This window comes from Castor canadensis, chromosome 11 (genome assembly GCF_047511655.1).
Source record: "Castor canadensis chromosome 11, mCasCan1.hap1v2, whole genome shotgun sequence".
In the NCBI taxonomy this organism is placed as follows: Eukaryota; Metazoa; Chordata; class Mammalia; order Rodentia; family Castoridae; genus Castor; species Castor canadensis.
Genome location: NC_133396.1, coordinates 88,218,780 through 88,232,056, shown reverse-complemented (window position 1 = coordinate 88,232,056; position 13,277 = coordinate 88,218,780). Strand labels below are relative to the sequence as shown.

Here is a 13,277-nt window from a genome sequence, read left to right as displayed (position 1 = left end):
AGACATTCCCCTAGTGGCAGAAGCAGAGGTTTCCTTTTGGTTGATCTTGAAGATCACAATGCTGCATCTTTATTCTTCAGCTCCCGTTCTTCTTCCTCCCCATGGCTCTCATATTTGCTGCATTTGTGAAAGGTTCTCTAGATCATGCCATCCTGGTTTTGTTTGAGGACTTCATCATTTACATTATGATCTTGAGCGTATCAGATTCATAATTGGCATTTGAAAATAATAGCTTGGAAGATTGTTGTTTACATTGGCGACTTAGGTAAATTGCAGCACTTTGCCATCTTTATAAAGCATTTTGGTTGAAGCTGAGTTGAATGTGGATTTAAGTGAAAGGTGTGTTTCATAAATCTGTATAAAGGCTTCTTAGACCTGTCTTTCCTTTATATAGAGAAGTTATCATTGTGAATTGAGGAAGCATGAGTTGCTCCAAAGTTATGGCCAAGTAAAATAGGATTTTACTGGCAAAGTAGGATTTTGAACAAAGAGACCATTTGTTTTGTGTGAGTGGAAATGATGTGAATCATGACATTGATTGTGGTAGTGGTCCTCCTCCTGCTCCCCCCTCCTTCCCTCCCTCTCTCTTATTTTCTTTCCTTTTTTTGGCAGGGCTAGAGATTAAACCCAAGTCCTGGTGCATGTGATAATTTCAAACATACATACAATGTGCTTTGAACAAATTGACCCCTCTATTACATCTTTTTAAATTGTGTGTGTGTGTGTGTTATTGGAGATTGAACCCAGGACCTCACACGTGTTAAGTAAGTATTTTACCACTAAGCTAAGTCCCCAGACCTATCTATCTTTTTTAATACTTTTCATATAAAATGAAGTAAAACTCAATGAGAACACCTGAAACAGCTTTTTGGCTATTTTGGGAGAATCTATTTTGTTAGGATTTCCAATTTCTATTTTAAGTTAAAGATCAATTTTACTTTTTCCATAGTTTATATCATATGTATAAATTATTTTCATATGTCATTCTTAGTATTCAAAATAAGGATGCTTTGGTATGCATTTTGCTAGGAAATTTGGGAATAGATGCTTACCCTGCCTTATTTTGATTTATAATTCAGCACTCATTTGCTACTTGGTAAAGACCTACAAAAGTCTCAGACACCAGGCAAACAAAAATAAATAAGAACTTAAGGTGGCAATTAAGAGAGAGTATTCAGACATAGATACCAGTTAATTAAATGGCAGAGTGGAAGTTCAGAGGACCAATTATTTAAGGGAGAAAAAGGAGAGAAGAGACTTCCAGAATAAACCTTTATATGTCAGCTAAGAAATGAGAGTAGAAGCTCACTATAATGAAGATTGAGAATAAAAAGGACACTTGATTATGTGGGGGATTCTGAATTGAATTTTTTGCTTAAATTTTTAATGTTGAATGAGAAGTCTGTTTGACTGGTAACTCCCCAGTAACAGTTTGTGAACATTTGCTGGTGGCTGCATAGTGCTTGTTGAAAATACAGATTGTTTACAAGTATGTAGAAATTTTGGTAGATTAAGTCTACATAGTATCTGGGGATATGTGTTCTGAATAGTTTTTCAAGTGATATTGATAATAAGTAAGTTTGCCATCTACTTTGATAAAGATCCAGGAGAACAAAGTTAGATGATAATTGAAGTCATAAAAATGGATGTGACTTCCTAGAGAAAGCATGGAAAGTGAGCAAAGCTTAAGGCTAAGGATGCAGCATGGTGGTGAAATATGGAGTAAGAAGAGAAAACAGCAAAGAAAGTAAAAAAGAATGAACTTTGGGAGTTAGGATGTCTATTTACCTAAATCTTCTAAGTCTTAAAATAATTATCCTCATTTCAAAATTTTATAGATTTCTATTTGTGATTTGGTTTTATTCAAAAAAATTCAATTGTGTTCTATATCAAAAAGATTCCTTCTATTTCCAGAGGAGTAATAGTCATAAAGTGTTGGAAGACACATAAATTGATTTTCTTGAAAATGAAGAAATACAGTATTTGAAAAGAAAATTGTAATATTAACCAGAAATTGTAAAACAAAAACTGCCCCATTCATTGTATACTTATTAAATGGATTTAGATATTTAATTTATCAAAATGGTCATTGTAATTAAAGACCAGAACTATTCTCAGGAACAAACACTTAGTTTCTTAACCATTCCTATGCTGTTTTTCTTACTAATATTATGATCAGTGCATCTTCTGCTTGTAGGTGACTGAAAACTTACGTTAATGGGAGCACATGATGTTTTAAAAAAGAACAAAATGGCAACTATATGTCAGTTGACATGGCATAAAAGTCAGTTGCCTGCTTCAAAACCCATCTTCCAGGGTCAAATGAGGATTTTTTTGAATAGAGTACATTATTGGAATTTATTTAGGCATGAAGTTATATTCAGTTTTTTTCTTTAAATGGATGAATGAGAATGGAATATACTGACTTTGAGATTCCAGGTGATCCTTTATACAAGATCATTTCAGTTATGTGTTCTGCTTTTCATGTAGCATTCTGTATTTCATGGAGTAGATGTAAATTTTCAGCAACTCAGTGAGTAAGTGGCCAAATGGTTAATAGTAGTTCTAGTACATTTAATCATTGATGTTCTAACATTAAAGATAGTTTTTTAAAAGTCACTGAAATTAGCATGATCCTAGGAAAGTATTTCATTGTGAATATTACTTGTCAGACAGGAAAAGATACATAACGATACATATCTCTGAATAGAGAAAATTTTTGTGGTGAGAATACCATAGTGAGCTCTTCAAATGAAGGCCAGGTGGGGTGGCTCTGCCTGTAATACTAACTACTCAGGAGGCAGAAATTGGGAGGACTGCTGTTTAAGGCCAACCCAGGCCAAAAGCAAGACCCTATCTCAAAAATAACCAGAGTAAAAAGGTTGGGATCATGGCTCAAATGGTAGAGTGCCTGCCTGCCAAGTGTGAGGCCCGAGTTTAACCCCCAGTGCTGGTAAAGGGGAAAAAAATGATGATGCTAGACATGGTGGAGAATACCTATAATCCCAGCACTTGGGAACTTAAAGAAGAAGTAGGATTTGTGTTTGAGGCCAGCCTGGACTATGTAGTAAGACTTTGTCTCAAAAAATAAAGAAAATTGTTGATGACCAATTTGTGAGAGTCTAACCAATGGAAATGTTAGAGGAAGAACAGAGTCCATGCAAAACTGCTCTCACCTTTGACACCAGTTGTTAACTCAAGAGGTTGTCAAAATCACCATCCAGATCATAATTCACTACCAGCATGCACAGAACCCAGAAAGAGCTGTCATACTCATAGTTAATGTTTATGACAGTTAAATGAAACAGATTAAAACCAGCCAAGGGAAGAAGCATAAAAGGCAAGAATCCAAGAAATGTATGACACATGAAACTTCCTTTGTACTCTCCCTGTGGAGTCATGAACATTACTTTTCTGATATCAGTGTGTAATAGTATATGTGGAATACTGACAGCTAAGGAAACTCACCCAAGCTTTGTAGCCCAGAGTTTTTATTGGTGCATAATCACATAATTCCAGTGTAATTGACCCTGAGTCTCCAACCTCTTCATAGAATGAGTATTGCATGGCCCAAAGTCTCCATCATAAGTCATTATGACTGCCCAGTGGCCACAATTTCTAGTCTGACATTCCACAGGCACACAATCACTCTGTAATAGCCAATGGCAAGGGCTAGACTTCTTTTTGGATAATGTTAATTCTTCACCACACACCAGTATTTTTGTTTTTTCTTTCAGATAGTATAAGTAGACGAGGCCAAACTAGAACAGTGGCTCACAAAACTGAGACTACGCAGATGATGTTAGATGAAATGACTCATTGCCCACAGAATTAGGTTAAAATGTTTTTTATTCAAGATAACTTTTCCATACTCTGGATCCCATTCTATAAATTCCCTTCTGCAGTCAATTAGAGTAATGTCTGCTGAGAATGTCAAGTGTCCTCCTGCTTTGGAGCCTCTGCTCGTACTGCACTTGCTGTCAGTGTGTTCTCTCACAGTCTTTCCATCCTACCTATACTGCCTAGCCTAGCTCAGCCCAGTCCTCTTTTCTGTGGAAGGCCACTTTTACCATTTGATCCTTTTGCAATCACTTTTTCCACTGACTTCCTGTAGTTAACATTGCCTATAGATTTATTTGTCCATTTGCATGTTTTCCTTCCATTGTTATTTATACCTATATCTTGTCTTTACAAATAGATATTAAGCCCCTTGCAATTTAGAACCAATACCTTTTTCTCCCTCTCTTTTATTTCTTTTTTCATCATATGCCCCTTTGATCCCCAGATCCTATTGCAATGTCTTCTTACACATAATGAATGTTAAGTAAGTGTTTGAATGATAAGTTTTCATATATTCATGTACAACTAGGAGTAGTTTATCCAAATATGAATTAAGGTATTTTGTAAAATTATGGGTTGTAAAATTATCTAACATATAATTCTCTAAGTTTTTGAGGTAATATAATCCAGGAAAGTACTGAAATAAGTTTTGGCAATTCTTTGAAGACATCTGTAATTACAAAGGTCAGCAAAATGCTAGAAAATATCAAAAGAAGTATTGCCATCCCTCCCATGTCAGGACCTTTGCACATCTTTTCCCTGACTACAGTACTCTTTCTCTAAATACTTGTACTTTCACCCAGTGAGGCAAAACCACACTACCTAAAACATTAGCCTTCTCTTTACTGTCTCTTTAGCTTGTTTATTTTTTTTGATACTTTTCAATAATTTCTTTTTAGTAAACTAAATTTGTTTACTTAAAGACTGTTTCTCCTTTTATAAGAATATATTCTTCAAAAGGGCAGAGACTTTGTCTTGCTAACATTCATATAGAATAAAGCCTGATTTTTAGTAATTGCTAAGAAAAATATTTGTTGAATACATGAATGAATTCATACTCTACAGTAAATACAATTTTTTTAATTTTAGATTTTTATGTTTCTTTATAGGGGTATATTGTAGCATTTACAAAGGTTCTTACAATGTCTCAAATATACTATACTTGAATTCACCCCCTCCACTGCTCTCTTTCATTCCCTCTCCCCTGATTCCTGGAACAGTTTCAAGGTATCATTTTTGAATTTACACATGTGTATACATTATTTGCATTATATTCATCCTCCTACCCCTTTCCCCACCACCTCCCATCCATGCCAACACCCCCCGTGGGGAGTGGGGGAGGCAGAATCTGTTCCATCCTACTGTTGTCAGATTTTGTAGAAGAAAAAACATAAAAGATAAAAAGAGAAACATGGTGTTCTTGCTAGTTTGAGATAAAGATAGCAACACAGGGAAATTCCTTGTGTTTCCATGCATATATGTATTACAACCCCAAATGGTTCTACCAGTCTTCTTCACTTCTCCCCAGTCCCCTTCCCATGGTGGCCCCAGCCAGTTTAAGATTTCTATATTCATTCCTGTACAGTGAGCACCTCAACCACATTCAAGTTTTTGGTTTCCTTCCCTTGTCCTATCCCTACCGTATGTGGTCTCCCCTTAGTGTGACCTGTGTCCCATAATATTGCTGCATTTGTTTTAGGTCTATAATCTGCATTTGAGGGGAAACATGCGGCTCTTGTCCTTCTGAACCTAACTTCACTTAAGATGATGTTCTCCAGTTCCATTCATTTACCTATGAATGACAAAATTTTCTTCTTTGTGGCTGAGTAAAATTCCATTGTGTATTATACCACATTTTCTTAATTCATTCACCAGCAGTGGGGCATTTTGGCTGTTCCCATAGCTTGGCTATTGTGAATAGTGCTCAATAAGCATGGGTGTGCAGGTGCCTTTGTTATAACTTGACTCACAATCCTTCAGGTATATCCCTAGGAGTGGTATTACTGGATCATATGGCAGATCTATTTTTAGTTTTTTTAAGAAGACTTCATACTTAGAAAACTTATTTAAGTTTTAAATAAGATGTAATTGAGCTTGAAGAATTTCAAAGAGAAGAATCTAAAGGTAGGTAGGCATGGTAGTTCACATCTGTAATCCCAGCTATTCAGGAGGCAGAAATAGGAGAATTAGGAATTCAGAGCCTACCAAACAAAATAAAAATAAAAGGGCTGAAGGCATAGCTCAAGTGGTAGAGTGCTTTAAAGTGCAAGGCTCTGAGTTCAATTCCCAGTACTGGTGGGAAAAAAAGAAAGGATTTTTCTAAGTGATTGAGAGGAAGAAAGCTTTCTAACACTATTAAAAGTCATTCTGTTTGTAAAAACAATGACTGGATGTACACATGATCAAAACTGCAAAATAATTTTTAGGTTAAATAGGTATGTTTATCAAATCCTGGGTTTGCCAGAGAGACATTCCTTATAATTTTTTGGAAAAGTTCAAAGTATGTTTTTCTTATATAGTGGATAATACATATGGAACTACGTCTTCATTTTTAATGCATTTCAAAATATCTAAAGGACTAATTTGTTAAAAAAATTTTGATAATTTAAGAAATAATGCAAAATTTAAAAATTAAATTTGGAAAATATCAGCATGGGGTTCATTTATTATTCTCCATTCTAATAGAAGTTTGTTGTCTTTTGATATGAATTGCAAGATTATTGTGTGCCCCATTTGCAGCTTTCTTTTGCCTAAAGGAGCAGTCAGTATCTCTGTTGGAAATAATGCGTATCTCATTAAATGTGGTGTGTGTGTATATATATATATATATTTGATAGGTGTATCTAGAATCTAAAAGTAATCCCAGATATTTGTCAGAGACAGCTTGAACTCTTACCTATATTCTATAAGATCTATGGGAAATCCAGGCTGTGTCCACACTCTGCAATGCTTTCTAGTTTTCTAGTCCCAAAAGGACTATTCACATGCTTCCACTCCCATCCCAGCACTTCCTTCAAGAGTGAAGTACCCATCACAAATATTGACTAATCTATTTGTACCTTCCTCCTCTCTCCTCTATCCCTCTGCCTTTAGTTCTTATGATTCCTTTGCTTTTTCTTTTCACTTAAGGGTAGAATATAACTTATATTTTGATCTTTATTTCTTCATTTTTTAAATGTATTTCAAAGTGTTTAAAGGGCTAATTTGTTTAAAAATAATTTGATAATTTAAGGCTTTGATTCTGACGCACTTGCAACATGTGTGTGCAGTGCCTGGGAACAGCTTGCCCATAATATGATTTCGTTGAGGTTTATTTCTTTGCCTCCATATTCCCCATGTACATTAACACTTCTCCCCTTATTTAAGTAATAATAGTTGGCAGTGATCCAACCTTTTTTATTACTCTTTCTACCTCATAATTTTAGTAGCACATTTGAAACTAGAATGCACTTTAATATTTTCTCCTTTCATCTCTGACTCTTCAGAGTTTTGGCAAACATAAAGGTGAAGAAATGAGACTCACTCCTGCAAACCCATCTGCTTTCAGGGACATGTAAGCAGTCCAGTTTGTGATGTCTTACCATCCAACATAGAACCAAAGGAGGATCCTGGGGAGTAAGAATAAAAAGCATATTCTAAGGTCAAAACTTTTTTTAGCTCTGAATCTACTGACTGTGGCTAAGGATGGTCTACATTGGCATTTTCAATGGCTCTAACAGATTGGCAAGGTACTTATAAACTTGAATTGACTTTGCAGTAGATATAAAGTGAACATCTTGTTTATGCTTTGGGTCCATTGACAGGAATTAGTAAGAAAAGATGATGTTAATAGTTTTTAAAATATGGCAAATCAGGGTACATAGAGATGTTTGTTTGTCAGCATATTACTTTTATACTTCTGTTGCTGCTAAGGTCACATGTGAAAATAGTCATCCTCACTAAAATACCTTTCTAGTTCTTGATAGTCCAGAAATTGTTTCATAAGAAATAATAGGCTGTGGTTTTCCAAATCTGTCTTCCTAATACTTGTTGACACTTGGATGTTACATTCATTTCTTTTTCACAACAATCTATTAAGTGAAGATTCTCTTCTAGTAGGAACTAAGAGAATTACAAACATGTCAGGGTATATAAGTTGCACTAGAAGAACAGCTCAGGAATACATACTTTCGACAGCAAGCTGAATTAAGTTCACTTTAATATAATGAAGAGGTAATCAAGCTTCTTATCATACCTCTTAGAGTCAGTTTTACACTGATCATCAGCAAGTGAATTGTATCTCTGTTGGACCATGATTTTTATCTGCTTAGAGATTGTTGTCTTTTTTTTTTTTTGAGGATATATTTAGTCTTATGACTTAATGGTTTGAAAAGTAAAGAGAATCTTTGAAAGGTAGATTTAGTTTCCTTGTGCTTTTAGGCTCAGGGTTATGTGTAATAAAAGTTTTCAGACTTTATTACAAACCTTTAACTATTTTGTGGTCTAAAGGCAGCTTTTGTGTATGGCCAACCTGACTAAGGTAGGAGAAAGGATGATCTCAAGGACTTTTCCTGTAAGTTACATTCTTCATGGTAATGGTCCAGAGGGAGACATGCAGTTGTGCAACGGTGATTGCTTTGACAAATTGAGGTTCTACCTTCTTCTCATCATTCTCTGTATATATTTATGTAGATCGATCTTTCTCTATAATGTGGGTTATATGAAAAGTTAGGGTCAGAGTACATCAGTTGATAAAAACAGTATTTTTTGTAAATAGTTGCTCACTTTTCCTTTTATTAATAGATTAATAGAAACAAGATTCATTTAGGACATATAGGTCCCATAATAGGTAATTAAGAACAAAGTGTGTATGTATTAATATATCATCATTCTGTAGATTTTAGAATTGGTTTCATGTTTGTAATACCATAAGAAAAACAATTATTATTGAAAGTATATAGGTACTAAAAAATATCTGAAATGTATATTCACCAAAAAGTTTAAATGCTTAAATAATGAGTACTCAATTTATAATAGGCAAAGTGCTAAATCCTTTTCATACATTATTTTATTCTAAATAAAATTATGCATTTGATATTATCCCATTTTTCAGATGAGGCAACTAATGTTTAGCAAGAATAAATAACTTGTCTGAGATTAGATGAGAAAAGTAGAAATAGGATCAATGAGTTTGTCTGATTGCAAAGCCATACCATATTGGACTTTTTTCTTTTTTGGTGGTACTGGGGTTTGAACTAAGGACCTCACACTAGCTAGGCAGGTGCTCTACCACCTGAGCCACTGTGCCAGCCCTTTTATGTGTTGGGTATTTTTGAGATAAGTATTTTGTGAACTATTTGCCTGGGCTGGCTTTGAACCTCGATCCTCCTGATCTCTGCCTCCTGAGTAACTAGGACTACAGTTATGAGCCACTGGTACCCAGCTTGTTTCTTTTCTTTTGATCTTTGGAATCCTAGCAATATACATTAGTGGTGGGAATGTAATTTAAGACAGCCATTATTAAAAATAGCATGGAGAGTCCTCAGAAACTAGAAATAGAACTGTCATGTGATTCAGTAAGTTACCCGTCAATGAATGACTGGATAAGGATGTTGTGATACATACACATGGAATATTATTTGATGAGCAAAAATAAAATCTTGTTATTTGAGGCAGTGTGGGTGAGCCTAGAGGATATTATGTGAATGAAATAAGTCAGGCACAGAAGGATAAATACCACATGTTCTCATTTATATGTAAAAATTATAAAGTGGATCTCAAAGAAGTAGAGAGTAGAGTAATAGTTACCAGAAGTAACTATTACCAGAAGTTGGGAAGGGTGAGAGGTGGGGGAAATCAAGAGAAAATGCTTAATTGGCACAGGGATATATTGGATAGGAGGAATACCTTTTAATATTCTGTAGGACAGTAGGGTAACTGTAGCTGACAGTAGTTAATTATATATTTCAAAATAACCAATAGAGAAGATTTTGAAGTTTCTCAATGCAAAGAAGTGATAAATGTCTGAGATGATATGTCAGTTTCCCTGATCTTATCATTACATATTGTCTTAGTCTGTTCTTTGTTGCTATAACAAAATACTCAAGACTGTGTAATTTCTGCAGAAAGGAGCTTTATTTAGCTCACAATTCTTGACTGTGGTGAGGACTCACAGTGTTGGGAACATGCAAGAGAGAGAGATTATGAACAAGATTGGAAGGCAGAGAGTGGGAGGAGCCAATATTGCTTTTCTATAACAACCCTCTCACAAGACATACCAGGAACCCACAAACACTACATTAATTCTTTTCAACAGCAGTGCCTTCCAATGACTTCTAGGACTCACTTCTTTTTTTTTTTTTTTTTTTTCCTTTTTCTTTTTTTATTCATATGTGCATACAAGGCTTGGTTCATTTCTCCCCCCTGCCCCCACCCCCTCCCTTACCACCCACTCCACCCCCTCCCGCTCCCCCCGTCAATACCCAGCAGAAACTATTTTGCCCTTATCTCTAATTTTGTTGTAGAGAGAGTATAAGCAATAATAGGAAGGAACAAGGGGTTTTGCTGGTTGAGATAAGGATAGCTATACAGGGCATTGACTCACATTGATTTCCTGTGCGTGGGTGTTACCTTCTAGGTTAATTCTTTTTGATCTAACCTTTTCTCTAGTTCCTGGTCCCCTTTTCCTATTGGCCTCAGTTGCTTTAAGGTATCTGCTTTAGTTTCTCTGCATTAAGGGCAACAAATGCTAGCTAGTTTTTTAGGTGTCTTACCTATCCTCACCCCTCCCTTGTGTGCTCTCGCTTTTATCATGTGCTCATAGTCCAATCCCCTTGTTGTGTTTGCCCTTGATCTAATGTCCACATATGAGGGAGAACATGCGATTTTTGGTCTTTTGAGCCAGGCTAACCTCACTCAGAATGATGTTCTCCAATTCCATCCATTTACCAGTGAATGATAACATTTCGTTCTTCTTCATGGCTGCATAAAATTCCATTGTGTATAGATACCACATTTTCTTAATCCATTCGTCAGTGCTGGGGCATCTTGGCTGTTTCCATAACTTGGCTATTGTGAATAGTGCCGCAATAAACATGGATGTGCAGGTGCCTCTGGAGTAACAGTCTTTTGGGTATATCCCCAAGAGTGGTATTGCTGGATCAAATGGTAGATCGATGTCCAGCTTTTTAAGTAGCGTAGGACTCACTTCTTAATGATTTCACCACCTCCCAATATCACCACACTGAGGACCAAGCTTCCAACACATAAACAGGGGATACACTCAAATCACATCCAAACCATAGCACATATGAATATGTACACTTATTGTGTCATTTAAAGTTATATACATAGTTAGCAATAGAGCAGTCTATTTGAGGCCCTATTTTGGAGAAACTTTTTAAAAAATATCCTCAGAAAGGAAAAGTTAGTGATTTTATTTTCCTTTGATTTGGTTCCTTTATTTCTTTAAACAAGGAAGATCATGTATACATAGAAAAAATTATACCCAGTGTTATGCAAATTTACTTTTTAGAAATTTTTGCCCCAGTTCTCTTTTTCTGAATCAGACTATGGTGCCATTTAAACACAGCTTGATGTTCCATGTGAAGCTGTTTCTTGGGCATATATATCTAGTGTTCACTCACTCTTAACATCCTGCAAAGTGCAAAAGGGTTATTCTGTGGCCACAGCACAGGTGTTTCTCCCTGAGATAGCTCACCATGGCAGTAGTAATACTTTACTGGTCATCTTTTCAAGTAGTTTGTAAGTGGATACCATCACTGCATGGTGAGAGAATCCCTCTACTGGAACAAACCTGGACAGTGAAAACTTAGGTCTGTCTGGTTACCAGATTTTCATATTTAGACTTGACCAATAAAACAAACATAGTGTAGGATTTTTTTCGGGGGGGGGTGTTTTTATTTTTGTAGACCAGGAGATTGAACCCAGGATCACTGGTGCTAAACGCACTCAAATACTAAGGTACACCCCATAGTGTAACAGCCCTGTAGTATATATTTTATGAATTATCTTTATACATATCTTGTTCTAGGCTCCTCACCTTAAAATTTTCTTTATCAAAGCACATTTACCTAGACAAATACAAAATGTCTATGTATCTATCCTTTTATTTAAGCTATTTAAAAATTTTTTTAACGTTCCATTTTTATTTGGCTTTTGTATTCCATTCCTGTAAGCCATCAGAATTTCGTCTACACGGATTTATCACATGTTCAGTGTTTGCTAGCAAATTTGGAACTTTTCAGTTTTCTTCTTCTCTTCCTGTACATGACATAGGATCTAATTACCACCCAGCATGAAGTAGCAGCTGAAATGAAAAGCAGCTAGAGAAGGTACCAGCTTAACTAAGAGTTAATCACAAGCCTGCTTTTTGTGTACTTCTCAGCTACAAAGAGAGGGAAGCAGCATTCATTAAAGTAAATCATATTTCAAACATTTTTTTCTTTCCTGATTTTATACTGAAAGAGGTGATTTATTTTGTTTTTGTGGAAGCAAGCCATTAAATAATAATTGTAATTTGCAATTAGTAGTCTGTGATACTTCTTTGAATTGTGCAAGGTATTTTCATCATCAGGAATGCTCAGATTAGTCCTATCCTATTTTCTTGACATTTAAATACACAGAACACAAACATTCCCAGGAGTAAAATGAAATCAAATTAATAATTAATACTTTTTAATAAGGCTTGGAATTTTACTCATTTTTGAGTTTTTGGTTCCAAAATCTTTCTTTAAAAATCTCTTAAGTTGTGGCTCAAGTGGTAGCTACCTGTCTAGCAAGCACCAGGCCTTGAGTTCAAAAAGACAGACAGAAAGAAAAAAGATCTCTTTAAGTTTATGCTTAAAGCATATGTCATTAAAACACAGTAGCTTGTAGGCTTTTGTTTTGTGAAGTGAATAGTTGGGTAATTAGCCCAGCATGAGGATGGGAGAGAAGATTGATAGTGTTTTTACTCTTAAATGAGTTTGGACCAAGTTTTCATATATCAGATTGTTAAAGATTTAAAAAATTAGAAAATATGTGATATTGGGCAGAGGTGAATAAACGTGTTCTCTGTCACTACTGAAAATGCATATACCCTGAAAATACATATAGACTTAGCAGTTCTACCTCTAGGAATTTCTCCTTGAACACATGCAAGATATATGTATAAAAATGTTTCTTATAATATTGCTTATAAGTAGAAAAATGCAAATAAATGGTCATTAATATGATACTATTAAATAAGTTTTGATAAATCTATATTCAGATGTACCTCATTCTTTTTAATAACAGCTTCTAAAAGGAATAAAATACACTTGCATGTCTTAATAAGGAACATTCTGTAACTTATCCTGTTAAATGAAAGGAACAGATAGTTTGCTTCTGTGCAACGTGTATATACAAATTTTCTCCCTCTCTGCCCTGCCATGTAAACATGTATACATGCACATACA

General features: G+C 35.3%; 1 protein-coding gene across 10 annotated transcripts in view; it reads left to right on the top strand.

Moving 5' to 3' along the window:
• The window catches only part of Rabgap1l (RAB GTPase activating protein 1 like), a 750,530-nt gene that overhangs the window by 433,187 nt on the left and 304,066 nt on the right, over positions 1–13,277 (top strand). The window contains exon 14 of one of the 10 annotated variants that reach the window (XM_074047412.1): positions 7,388–7,568. The exons of the other annotated variants lie outside the window; for them this stretch is intronic. Within the exon in view, the coding sequence (XP_073903513.1) occupies positions 7,388–7,459 (72 nt within the window). The 3' untranslated portion in view covers positions 7,460–7,568. Of the gene's footprint in view, positions 1–7,387; positions 7,569–13,277 lie in introns of those variants that run through there. 10 annotated transcript variants of the gene reach the window in all.